This window comes from Poecilia formosa, unplaced genomic scaffold (genome assembly GCF_000485575.1).
Source record: "Poecilia formosa unplaced genomic scaffold, Poecilia_formosa-5.1.2 Scaffold246, whole genome shotgun sequence".
Classification (NCBI taxonomy): domain Eukaryota; kingdom Metazoa; phylum Chordata; class Actinopteri; order Cyprinodontiformes; family Poeciliidae; genus Poecilia; species Poecilia formosa.
The window spans coordinates 10,497-23,569 of record NW_006800185.1 but is presented as its reverse complement, the minus strand read 5'-3'; the positions used below and the strand labels follow the sequence as shown (position 1 = coordinate 23,569).

The following is a 13,073-nucleotide window of genomic DNA, read 5'->3' as shown; positions in this document are numbered from 1 at the left end:
TTTTAACCCGTCTGATGACGCAATTTTTTAAATATTCAATGATTGATAAATTGATCAGTTACTCAGTACTTGATACTTTTTGGCAAATACTTCTTTTACTTTTACTTTAGTCATTTTTTGCATGGCTACTTTTCACTTTTACTTGAGTAAAAATATGCTGAAGTAGTGATAACCTTGAGTACAATTTTTGAGTACTCTGGGTAAAATGTTAAATTGAAAGCAGAGAATCTGTGAGTTTAACAAAAAGGGCATGCATCACCACAGCATAATGCTGCCACCACCATATTTCACATTTGCCATCTCTGAATATGACAGAAATTTTTTTCTGATTTTATTCTTGCCAGATTTTATCAGGTTCTCCTACCTGAGTTGTTGACCCCTCCAGCTCCTCCAGAGTCGCCAACAGAGCCTTGGGAACGACTCTGCTCAGCTCAGGCCTTCTCTGGGCCGCAACTTTAGGACGGCTGTGTCTTGGTAGGCTCTTCGATGTGCCAAACCTTTTCCATTTCCTCACGGCGGACTGGACGGTGCCCCGGGAGATCATCAGATCTGGATTTTACAACCAAACCCGGCTTCAAACTTTTCCACGATTTCATCTCTGACCTGCCTGCTTTGTTCCTCTGTCTTCATGATGTTTGTTCTCACAGAAAAACCAACTATTACACACAGGTGGGCCTAATTTACCAATAAACCGACTTTTAAGGGGAGCTGAATACTTACAACACTTTTCTAATTTGCATTTGGAGACTTTTAGAAATGATACACTTCACAATTTGGCACCACTTTAAGTTAATCTGAGATGATATTTGAGAAAAAGCTCAGCAGGTATGAATATTTTCCACAGGGCACTGAAAGAATGAACCAGAACTTTACTTGAAGTGCTTCTATTCTTACTCAAAGTGATAACCCTGTGGGTGGTAATTTGTGGCTATAGTTGCCCCGCCCCGTCCTAAATAAAGCCCATGGCAGAGGCAGTTGACGTGACCTGATTGATTACAGGATATGAACATAACTCTGCAGCCGTCCAGCAAGCCTTTCATGGATGTGAAGGAAACTACAAGCAATAAATGCAAAAGCAAACAAAAAGAGGGAAAAATTAACAAAAATCAAATTTCGTTGGTTTTCAAGAATAATTTCTACACCAATCTGCACATTTGAGTTTAAAATATTTACATTTCTACAAATCTTGTTGGTTTAATATTCGACTCAGGCATCCTGAACAACTGTAATCAGATCTAATGGAACCACTGAAAATGGTCACATCTATTCATTTATCATACACCAAATAAATATATACATATTTAAAAGTTATTTTTTGTAAAAAAAAAATTAAATAAAAAAAAAAATCTTAAAGGCTAGATTTCAGAAAACTAGAAAAACTGTCAATGTCTGTACTTTTTAAAAACTTTTATAGGACTATTATATTTGAAGTTTATATGGGTTCTAATTAATTTTTGTACATGAATATTAATGATTATGGTTTGTTATGCGGCAGAATTGTCAGCAACTTAAAAACTAAAATGCTTAATGAGTTTTCACAAAACAATTTGCTACAAGGTAAATCAGTCAATCAGGGTAAGAATATAAAATATCCTCGTATATGAAAATATATAAAAATGCATTTTTATATACATCTACTATATACATATATTTAGTTCAGTATGTTTATATAATGTTTATAAATGTAAATATATTTGGCAAATAAATATCCTCCAAATATTTAATAATGAATAAAATCTGGAAGCCATATTTCACTCTTATAAATAAAAAAAAATCCATACTTTAACTGATATAATAATAATAAAATTCCAAATAGTAACCACATTACACCAATGCCATCGCTGATTAATTTTATTCAACCCGCAAATAAATTTTCCCTGAAATGAACAGATGTAATCTTTACATTCATGCGACTCTGCTGCCCCCTGGTGGTTCACAAGCATTCAGGTGGTGTGAATCATTTGGTAATGCTTTGATCTAGAGCAACTTGTACTTAAGTATTGCTAAACAGATTGTTGAACTTTCACAAAACAAAAAAATAAAATTCCAGTATGTTTACGACACGCGAAGACAGTATATTTATCCATATTTTACAAACAAAAGAAACCAGTAAAGGCAAAATTTAATTCAGACATGTTTTGATGAGGCCAACATTTAAATGCAAGAGCTCGATCTTCTTGTATATCATCTGTGGAAAAAAAAGAAAGGTTATTTAGAAGAGGTGAAATGCTTGATTTAATTTAAAATGAATAAACTTACATTTTATCAAGTCCAAGCTCTTCAGGTGTAGAAATGCCGAGTTCACTTAATACGGGCTTGAGCTCCTGGATCACGTACGGGTAGATATCTTTGTGAGGCCCGGCCTTGTCCTGGGTCAAAGTTAAACTCCGTTAGTTTATCACTGAAATCTTCATTTATTTTCGGCTGACATTATTCCCAGACGTTCTGAATGTCTGACCTTCACCGCCTCCAGGATGCGGATGGCGCTGGCCAGGTCGTTTAGTCTGCGGCAGGCTCTCAGCACCGCCTCAAGGATCTTTGGTTCTGGTACCAGGTCGTACCCGATCAACGTGTTCATCCCTGAAACACAGTTTACACTTTACGAGCTGCAGGAAACACAGAACCACCTGTTATATTCTCAGACCCATGCCAATTTTCCACTTCTTTTGACTTCCTGTAAACTAAACTTTTGATCTCATGGATCTGAAACCTGCAGCTCTGATTCGTGGTTCTAAATATAAATATAATAACTGGAACTTTTGCAATTTTACAGTTTTTCTCTGAATAATTTAATTGAATTTCCACAACAGAATGACACCGGCAACATTTTTATATCTAATGTTGTCATTAGGTTGAAAAATATTTGCTTTTTCTTTTTCCAATATCAATTACATCCATCACTTTTTGCTAAAACAAAAAAAAGTATTTTTTTCTTCTGTATTTTAAAACCTAAAAATAGAAAGAAAAATAGTGGTCCTTTCAAAATAAATCTTCCATAGTAGGTATATGTCAAAAGTATATTTTCAGAAAAGTCTGTAGATAAAAGCGATGAAAAGCTTTGAAGCTGCAGTACGTAACTTTTAAAAAATTTTTTGTTTAAATATTTGTTGAAATTAAATTGTCACTATTTTGTCACACTATGCTACAAAGGTAAATGTAATTTTATTTATACAGCACATTTTCAACAACAAGGCAATGCAAAATGCTTTACAGGAATTAAAAGGACAAAAACAAACAAAATAACAAACCAAAGGAAAGAAAAAAGAAAAATAATCTAATGTTGATCTAAAGTATAAACTAGATGCTCCTGTTCAGGGTTGCTACGTATCTAACAATGTTGATCCAAAAGTGTCTTCTGGTCTCTGCATCTAAATACTGATGCAATACAAGACAGATAATCTGCAAAAGAAATTAGCTCCTCTGCCTGAGCCCAACTAGAAACAACCAATCAGAACCAGGAGGCGGGCCTATTGCCTCTCAAAAAACATGCTAGGCTAAGATGAAGTAAATACAAAGTAAAGATAAAGTAACTATGTGAAGCTGGTAGAGAAACTTACCCACAAAATAAGCCAAAACTGGAAAACATACAAAATGACTAACATCAAACATTTATTTAATTCATTTTAAATATATTTTCATTAAAGGAACATTGTTAGAAATATATATTTTTGTCTATTAGCTGACTCAGAGCTCTGGCTACAAAAACAAACCATTAAAAATACAACAAATCACAGATTAATCCCAATAACTGATCTACACGAGTCAATAATGCTAACATAAAACTTTAACACTGATTTGTTTGCTCTAAGAAAAAAAATCATGTAGTTTAAAGCAAGTAGAAATGTTTTGACAAAATGGTAGCAGAACCATATTTGGAAACATTTTAAACAGACTAAACAAAACTGATCATCTAATGTAGCATTTCCTGACTTCTCACTTCTCACCGGATGACAAGCATTGTCGTCTAACAACTACTTCTTCCTGGTATTAAGAACCTGCGTTTCAACATGTATTGGATCAGTTGCAAACAAAACAAGGAGGATTATATTTCAGAGCATTCACTATTATCTAGAGCAGTTTCTGTTGCGATAACAGCAGCCAAAAAAATAAAGCTAAAATGCAGAGAAAGGTGCCATTTTTTCTAAAAATGTATCAAAAACTCCAGTAAACTAACAGTTAACTTTCACTTCTGTCTCCAACTTGGAGTAAAAACCTTAAATCACATCTTTACGGCAAAGGGTTAAAAAAAATCTCCAGATGCGGAAAAGCTCCTTTTATGGAAACACAAACTTGTATTTTACACCTCAGCCCCGTTACTGGAGGCACCAGAGAGGACAGTTTGTTGCCAAGTGGAGCCTAAGAGAATCTAACCAAATTGTGAAAGTGGCCTGAAACACCTGTTGTTAGAAACAGAGACCTGTCAGTCTGGTTGCCTCAAAGGAAACTGTAAAAACAAAAAAAACAAATACAAAAGCAAAATAGTTTGTTTTAACAACATTGTGTAAAGCTGTACATTAAAGCAGATGGAAACAGTTAAAGAAAATTGCATCTCGCTGTGCAATAAAAATTCCTCAACTCGCAAGTTTTGACTCCAACTACAGCAAACTTAAACAACTGATCTTTACGTTTCCAGGAATCAGTAAAGTTCCTTAAAAAAAAACTTTTTCCAGTTACTTTTTGGTGTTTCTTCATATTCACCAAAGATGCCATTCTTCACTGAATTACAGCTGGGAGCAACAGAACCTGACTGATAGCAGGACACCGAGTTTTATTCAGTTCAGACCAGATAGTAAGAAAGGGTTATACATTTATAGATTTTGTGCTGCTTTTATCTGCTTCACATTTACTTTGTTGGTGAATAAATCCCAAAATTCATTACATTTATTCTACTTCTAGTCAGTGAGCGATAGAAAGTAAGGTAAGATCTTTAAAGGAAGTTAAAAAAAAAAAATTAATGCAAACGAGAGAAGATCTGAAAAGCTTTATTTAACTGATTATATACATTAACAGAAAGATTACCACTGCATGTTTATTAGATCAGTTGGACATTTATTATATTTATTTGTGCAATTTTCCTGGAATTACACATGCAGATTATAAATAGGCTATATGAAAAGACCTACTGCAGATCTACAATCATAAGGAACAAACATCTGATCTAAAATCATTTTGAGTACAAAATGACTTAAAACGCAGAACAACAACATACTGAGCACTCCTCAACAGTACCATCTCAAAACTAAGACAGTTAGGAGAGCAAAGCACCATCCAGCTATCTAAAATAACATAAGTTCCTATTCTAAAAGCGCGTCTGCGCTCCACAGCACTGCTGATGAAAAAACTTTTAACTGAGGTTAATTCTAAAAACGGTTCTGCAAGACAATCCAAACTAATCTTTACTAACCTAAGTAATGCAGTCTGAAAATTAAAGATGATCCGTATGGCCTGGATGTTGTGATGAGGAATTAATCCAGACTGACTGAGTCTATTTAGATGCAGAGACCAGAGGCCCAGAAGACACTTTTGGATCAACATTGTTAGACTATTTTTCAGAATCCTGTTCTCCCAACCCAGAAGTGGAATTAGACCTGAGGGAACATAGCAACCCTGAACAGGAGAACCTAGTTAACATACTTTAGATCTTTTTCTTCTTTTGCTCTGTCATTTTGTTGGCATTTCCTTTTAATTCCTGTAAAGCACTTTGTATTGCCTTGTTGCTGAAAATGTGCTATATAAATAAAATTATCTTTACCTTTTAATATTAGTCTGAGAAAACCCATGTTGACCTGCAGTTAATATTAACCGACCTTGTAGAAACAACTTCCTCATACCAAAGTTTAATATTTTTCTGCACAATTATTTGTGTCGTCTTGCACAGATTTAGTGTGATTAAAAACCCACCTTTCCTCAACTCCCATGCATCGATGTCAGGCTTGTTGAAGTATGTAATCCAGCGGGCGTCAAACTCTTCATCCGTCTCCTGTTTCCCGTGGGAGTAACACCTCGATGCCAGAGGAGCTGTGGGATAAAAACAAGCAACAATCAATGCCTTAAAGTCATTTTCAGTGGTGTTCAGTGTTGCACAACGTTGTCACACGGAGGGTCATAAGAGGGAAAGTTTGCAGCGAGTGAAGGAGAAAAAGGGCAAATGCTGCGCGTCAGGTGGATTACTTCCATTGTCCGGATATAGGACTGCACGTAGCTGATGATACACTTACGCATTAGATACGTAAGATCTACTGTAAATCAAATGGATATCCTGCAGATCATTCTGACCTAAAATAAGTGAATTAGATCAGCTGTAACATCACGTAAGCATCAGGATGATGTGGTTTTCTCAGGCGCTGAAGACGCTGCCAGTCCATTTTAGTGCAGAGATGTCCGCAGCTGGTTCACTCAGCAGATGAACCGACACAGTTAGCATGTTAGCATGTCCCAGCTGGGTCACGGCAAGGACACAACTACCCCAGAGCGAAACATTTGGATAATATCACAACACAGCAGCCTCAGATTATGTATTTTTACGTTTTTTATGTTGACCAATTGACCAACATGTTAAAAACCTTAACCAAACTGAATGTATTATCAAGTGGCCGGCTGGTTAGCTAGCTTAGCTGGGACCGCAGTGTGCCGACAGACACTGGATATCCGCATGAACTTCGCCCCTACGGTTTCACACTCTGCCGCATTTAAACAGCCATTTCTAGGAGAGAAACAATAAACAAATACCTTGGCACCTCGGTTGTGTTCGAGTTAAACTCCGAGCACCGGAGACCGACAGTCGGACGGCAGCTCTGAACATGATGCGGTACAGCCAGCGAGACAACCCGGTATGATTTATCCGGAGGAAGCGGCTCTAACGGCAGGCGCCAGCAAATAGGTGAGATCCTTCTGCGCATGTGCAAAGCGGAGCTCATTCTTGACCTGTTTTGGTCTGCCACGAGTGACATGAAATGCCACGCAAAAAGGTTAAACATGTTTCTACAAATACTTCACACACGAGCCACAAAAGAAAAAAAAATCATAACTGATAATGATAAATTATATATATAAAGATATATAAATATGCATATAATCAGATGTGAATAGAGTAGTAAAAGTTGTACTCGAATAAGAGTATCACCACTTCAACATATTTTCATTTAAGTAAAAGTAACAAGTATTAGAAGTGCAAGAATTTACTCAAGAAAGAGTGAAAACATTTTCTGTAAAAGACTACTTAAGTAATGAGTAACCAAACATAACCATGGACGCCGTTTCCGCCACTCTGATGGTAAAAAAAACCAACAAAACTTGTATCTGATAATTATGACTGAACTACCATATAATTATGAGATACCATTTTATAATTTTATCTTAGCTATCTCATAATAATGGAATTTCATTATTGTGCTACCTGATAATGACTTAGGTGCGAATCTTTATAGGTTAGACATCATAACTAAGCAAGTTTTGTTTTTTCCCCCCATCAAACTGTCAGAAATAAGCTTCCAATCAAAACATCTCAGTTCAGTTTCTTTTTTATTAAAAAAAAAAAAACAACGCATATAAATGAACATAAGTCAAGTGGCTCATTTCTGCCTTTATTCCCATTGGCATGTTCATCTTAAACCACTGATTATAAAAACAAGGATGAAAACCACACATATAACTCTAAACAAGAGATATAAGCGGCCATAAAATCCACACATATTTGATCAATGTTGACATTTCTGACTTTGCAAGAGGCAGGTTTTAAGAAATGATTTAATATTTTTACAATGGCATCATCAGACAGCCGAAAATGTAGTTAAAGACTGAAATGAAAAAGAAAATGCATAAAAATAACAATTTCAAAGTAGCACATTTAAAGCAGAAGAAATAATTATCCAAATCATTCTTTTTCTAAATAAAATTTATGAAGCTAATTACAGTATGGATAATGTACATATATATATATTTCCTTGTCTTTTGTACAAACAAGGAAACTAGCTAACTAATAAACTAAAAAAGTTTTATTTACTCTACATAAGAAGGTATAGTAGTGCCCAAATGTCTTTTTGGAGCAGATTGTATAGGTTACTTATATAAATGTTTCTCCCTAAATAAAACAACAACAGTTTTTTTTTTATTACAACAACAAAAAAAGGAATCTGATGAATATGAATCTTGAAACTGAAATTATAAATCAATTCAATTTAGTTTTATTTATTTAATGCCAATTCACAACAAATGTTTGTAGGCACTTAACAGAAATGTAATCTCAATTCAATTATATATACATCCCAATTGATGTTAGCCATCAAACACTACAGAAAGCTCAACTAATTATTCAAAGTAGTTTAAAAAGTCAACACTGTAATTGAGTTGACTTTTGAATATATCTTGCTACTCTTTTTTACTTGACGCTTTTTATTTACTTCACTTAATTTTAGTTTGATAAGTCGGTCAAACTAAAATGACTGATATAAAAACATTTATATTGTGATATGTTTTTCAGCCATATTGTCCAGCCCCATAGCAGTATCTAATAACTGGGTTTGCACAGATTGCAGTTTTCTGGCCGATCGCTGATTACCAATCTTTAAAAAGCCTGATCTGCCAATTCTGATTTTTTGTCTGATGCCATCTTTTATGTCTGAAATGTCGCTAAATGCAGTGAGAAACTGGTGGAGTTGGTAACAGTGGAGTGACTATTGTTGACTGCAAACTTGCAGACATGACCTGCTGGGTCAGAGGTCAAACCTCTGTCACAGCAGACCAGAAAAGGACAGGAAACCTGGTCGATAAGATCGGCTTCACATGTAAGTATCGGCCGATCACCGATCTCCCAAAATTAAAGAAATCAGTGCACCGCTATAAATTGCTTCACCAAAAGCACGAATACTTTTTTCAGCCAAATATTACTACGAAGAAGGAACATGTAATTGCACATTTGCTGGCTTTTTAGCTAAACTTTATAGGTTTTAGGAGGACATCTGGTCCAATCATCCAGACTGAGCCTCTTGGCAGTGTGCAGTGAGTTTGGCCTGCCAGCTGTTCTTCGCAGATCCCCGCGTCTCTCCTCTTCCTCTGTGGGAACGCTGAAGGTTTGTGGAGGCTGGTAGCCCAGCTCCTGGGGATCCAGCGGGTCTTTGGAGAGCAGGATGCAGATGGCCGGCACCGTCCTCTCCACGGTGGTGGTCGCCGCTTCCTGCGGTGCGCTCTCCCAAACCTCATTAACCGTCATGTAGCAAAGTTTGGACACCTGATGCAGCCCTGCCACTTTGCGTTTCAGGATTTCCACGCAGGTGATGGTCTTGGTGATGCCCCGGCCCAGGCCTGTGAAGACCACCTGTCTCACTGCCGCTGCACTGCCGTCCTGTCCTTCCCCCTGCATGCGGGCAGCTGCAAACCGCAGTAAATTGCGAATTTTGCTTCCTTCTTTCACTCGCATGTGCAGGACGTCTGCAGCAAGGCCAGGAATGGGAAAAGGGGCTCTCTCCTCGGAGCGTCCGATTCTCCGCCGGGCGCTCCGCTCCGGTTGTGGAGGACAAGACGCAAACTGGTCACCAGAAGACAGTGAAGAAGACTGATGCTCCATTATGGTGGAAACTAAATAAGATGATTCTTCTGCGTCTGCAGGCTTGTTAATCCATTTCCCTCGAGGTCTAAAAGCAGCAAACTTAAAGAAAATCTGCTTTGCAATCCAAACTTTCCACTTGTCTTCATCTTCTCTCGGTCGCCTGTCCGATTTGTTTTGTCTTCTTGGAGCTGAGATGACAGCCTGCAGAGTAAGAAAGCCACTTCTTCTCCTAATCCCAGTCGTGAAAGAAAAGATGTCCTTGCTCTCTTCAGCTCTGAGGACAGCTGATGCCAACAAACACATGAGGCTTAGAGAAAGACATGAAGAGTGGGACATAGAGCTCTTAAAGGCACATGCTCATTTTTCATCCTCTAACAAAGTCTCATACATTCATTGCAGTTTTTTTATTTTAATAATTTTGTGAAATACTTTAGGACTCAGAGATTTTTCTTGTCTTTAGTTGTTTGAGAAACACGGATGATTGAATGTGAGTTAATGAGATTTAACAAAGCGTGTAGTTGAAACAATTCTTTTGTTTTTTACAGATTTGGACTTGATAGTTTCATCTGACGTTCTTACGCTGCAGTTTTGCTGATAATGAACTACAGGAATAAAAAGAGAGGATAAAAAACACTGCGGTACAACAGGGCTGGCTGTTTTGAAGATAAATTTCCTCCTCTCTATCTTTAGAGGCCCATATGGTCCAGGAAAAATGTCTTCCTTTGGGCTACAGCAGCAACTTCACAGCTCTCCACTCTTCAATTCATCGCCTGCTGGGGTGACCCAGAAAATACTTTCCACACCACCTCTTTTTCCCCCAGTGACTGACATGAGGACAATCACACCTTTAAGCTACTGCAATTTATTTTGATATCTACACAAAACTGGAAAAAAAGTAATAATCCAAATGAAAATGAAGGACTTTCTGAGACACAAATGACCAGCTGAGGGTTTATCTGAGATTTAATGCCAATGTATGTTATATTTAATGGTAGTAAAAATGTTAACAGACAAATAAAACATTTTTTTAGTCAACTACTGACAATGTAAGTTCCTTGACGTGAATTGAATGTCATTATATAACAGCTTTTCAATTAACAATATTGTCAAAATGTGTTTATTTATTCGTTAAATTGTTTTTATGTAATTTCTCAAAGCTGTTTTAGTGATGTAAATCATGTGATATGCAAGAACAGCAGCAGCTAAATGTGGATCCTAAATAAACTAAACTAGACTAAACCTCATGTCATTAAATCTCAAACAAGAATGAAGAATGAGAGATATATATACAGATTTGATGGTTTGGTTTATACGATCAGGCCTTTTACAACAATGACCAAGCAAGTGGACTTTTAGGTTAAAGAAAAACAGCTTTAATAAACAGCAAAAAATAGAATCTGCCAAACATAATAATGAAATACTGTAAAAATATATTTGAAAATATAAAATATTTGCCGTTTACAGCTTAAATCCTAAAGTTATTCCGGTTTCCAGTAAATGTGTGGAGGTTCACCAGCAGGCGTGTGAACTCAGGCTTTCTCAGCTTGGCTCTGAACCAGTTGCTTGTAAAATTTCCCTCTGGATTTGTGCATCTTGCGTATTGATGTGCACGTCTCCCACCTGACCGTTTTCATACCTGTTCCAACAAAAAGCAAACCGTGGTGGAATATTAATCGGTTTTTATTGAGCGGGGAGGCAGAAATAAACACTGCTGGGTGTTTTACTCACACAAAGAGGAAGCGTGTACACACATGGTCGGACACCGGACAAACCCAAATGTTTCCGTGCTTCTGAAGAGCCTTTGAGGTTATCACTGCGACACACGGACAACTCTGTTAGATCAGACGTAAAACTACAGTGGTGGAGAAAGTACAGACAAAAATCTAGTAAAAGTGCCACACTAACATTTATACCTGAATAAAAGTTTTTGCTTGCTTTTAAAAATACTTAAACTATTGAAAGTAAAAGTTTAATATATTCCTTAATGTAATGGTCAACATATAAGTGTGACTACTGTGTGTTTATTTTCTTTACTACATCAATAATGTGCTATTTTAATGAACAATGGAGCAGATAGTCCATGTTTTTACTGTGTTTATTGTGTTTCATCAACTCAAGTTATTCAACCTTGTAATTGATCAACAGTGAACAATATTTAAATTTTAGACACCATTTTCAAAACGCGTACCCAAAAATAATTTTTTAAACCATTTAACTTGAATAAGTCATTGATTACTTTCAAACTAATAAACAAATAGTAAAAAAAACAACTCAATGTGACCGTGAGGTGAATGTAACATATTTTAGAAATGTAGTGGAGTAGAAAGTACAAATACATAATGTAAAATGTGCCCAGGATTTAAATCTGCTTACAGTTAAAACCAGATATTTAAGTACATTTTTCTCACTGCCTGAAGTTAAATCTGACCAAACTGAACTTGTTTTACCTTAGTTACAATAATCAGAATTATTTCTATTTGCTAAATGCCAGAAAACTTGACAAGAACATTTTGTAGATTTGTTTTGTTGTAATTTTCTAATTTGAGGAAAGTTACAAATAAAAAAAAAAGTTTTCTGCCATTTAGCAAGTAGAAATAATTTTGGTAATTCTAACTAAGTTTGGTCTGATTTAACTTCAGACAGTGAGAATAAAATGTGTTTTTATTCAGTGTATGTAAATATGTGGTTTCAACTTACAGTTCAGATAAAACTGACCAAATACTCACCTTCACAAAGTGCTATGCAGCTCAGATTACTGCTTTGCAGAAACCTCGGTTGTCCTGGTTCCTCCTAAAACAAACAAAAAAATATATAGGAAGAGATATAAGAAACGGGAAATATTTTCTTAAATTTCAAAATGTGATTAACCTGACCTGTTTGATTTTATTTATTTGGTTGTATTTCTTTTTGAGTTCCTCTCTGGTTGGTATTTGGTGTTGACCCTTTCCCATGTCTAACCAGGGAGATAATAAAAAAATGATTTATGAAAGCTGAAATTTGACAAAGAAGTTTTCTAGAAGGTAATAAAGTACGTATTCTTACCCGAATATCCAAAAGATATGTTTGAAATGGGACTCAGGTAGATCCCTTTACCATAAGCAGCTCCATGAAGCTTCAAAACAGCAAAATAAGTTTCTCAACATTTTTTTTTAACAGAAGCTGTAAAGAAACTAATCTTCCTTTTTCGTTTACCTGTAATTTTGTGTACGACGCATTGATTAAGCCTTTTCTCAAGATGGAGTGCCAGTTTTCGATGTGAGAACCGCTGAAGCAAAGAGAACGTTTTTATAATCAGGCTTTGATCTCAAAGCGTTGCAACATTCAGACGTGATTTCACTCACTGGAAAGCAAAAGTGCTGCCGTATAATTTCCTGGCGGTTTGAAAGCGAACCTCCTTGGACGGGGGAGCACTGACCAGCAGGAACTGATGGGGTGTGCGCATAAACCTCAGATGCTGTCAGATTCACAGGAGAGAAAAGAGAAAATAAAGATTTTAAAGGAAACCATGCTGAAGTCATGGTGATAAAGA

At 36.3% G+C, this 13,073-nt stretch overlaps 2 protein-coding genes and 1 pseudogene across 2 annotated transcripts; all 3 read right to left on the bottom strand.

The window, feature by feature from the left end:
* Positions 1-2,255: 2,255 nt before the first annotated feature.
* LOC103150245 (cytochrome c oxidase subunit 5A, mitochondrial-like) lies at positions 2,256-6,932 on the bottom strand (annotated as a pseudogene).
* Positions 6,933-8,167: 1,235 nt separating this feature from the next.
* Positions 8,168-10,501, bottom strand: rpp25a (ribonuclease P/MRP subunit p25, a). The gene has a single exon (XM_007569783.2). It carries the CDS (start codon positions 9,878-9,880, stop codon positions 8,930-8,932), a length of 951 nt encoding a protein of 316 aa, XP_007569845.2. The 5' UTR covers positions 9,881-10,501; the 3' UTR covers positions 8,168-8,929.
* A 398-nt stretch (positions 10,502-10,899) lies between these two features.
* Positions 10,900-13,020, bottom strand: parp6b (poly (ADP-ribose) polymerase family, member 6b). Its single transcript, XM_016680548.1, has 7 exons — positions 12,886-13,020; positions 12,737-12,809; positions 12,587-12,656; positions 12,418-12,497; positions 12,271-12,334; positions 11,273-11,357; positions 10,900-11,180 (listed from the first exon to the last, which is right to left on the bottom strand). The coding sequence occupies exons 1-7, from the start codon at positions 12,984-12,986 to the stop codon at positions 11,084-11,086; spliced, it is 570 nt and encodes a 189-aa protein (XP_016536034.1). The 5' UTR covers positions 12,987-13,020; the 3' UTR covers positions 10,900-11,083.
* Between the last annotated feature and the right edge of the window lie 53 nt (positions 13,021-13,073).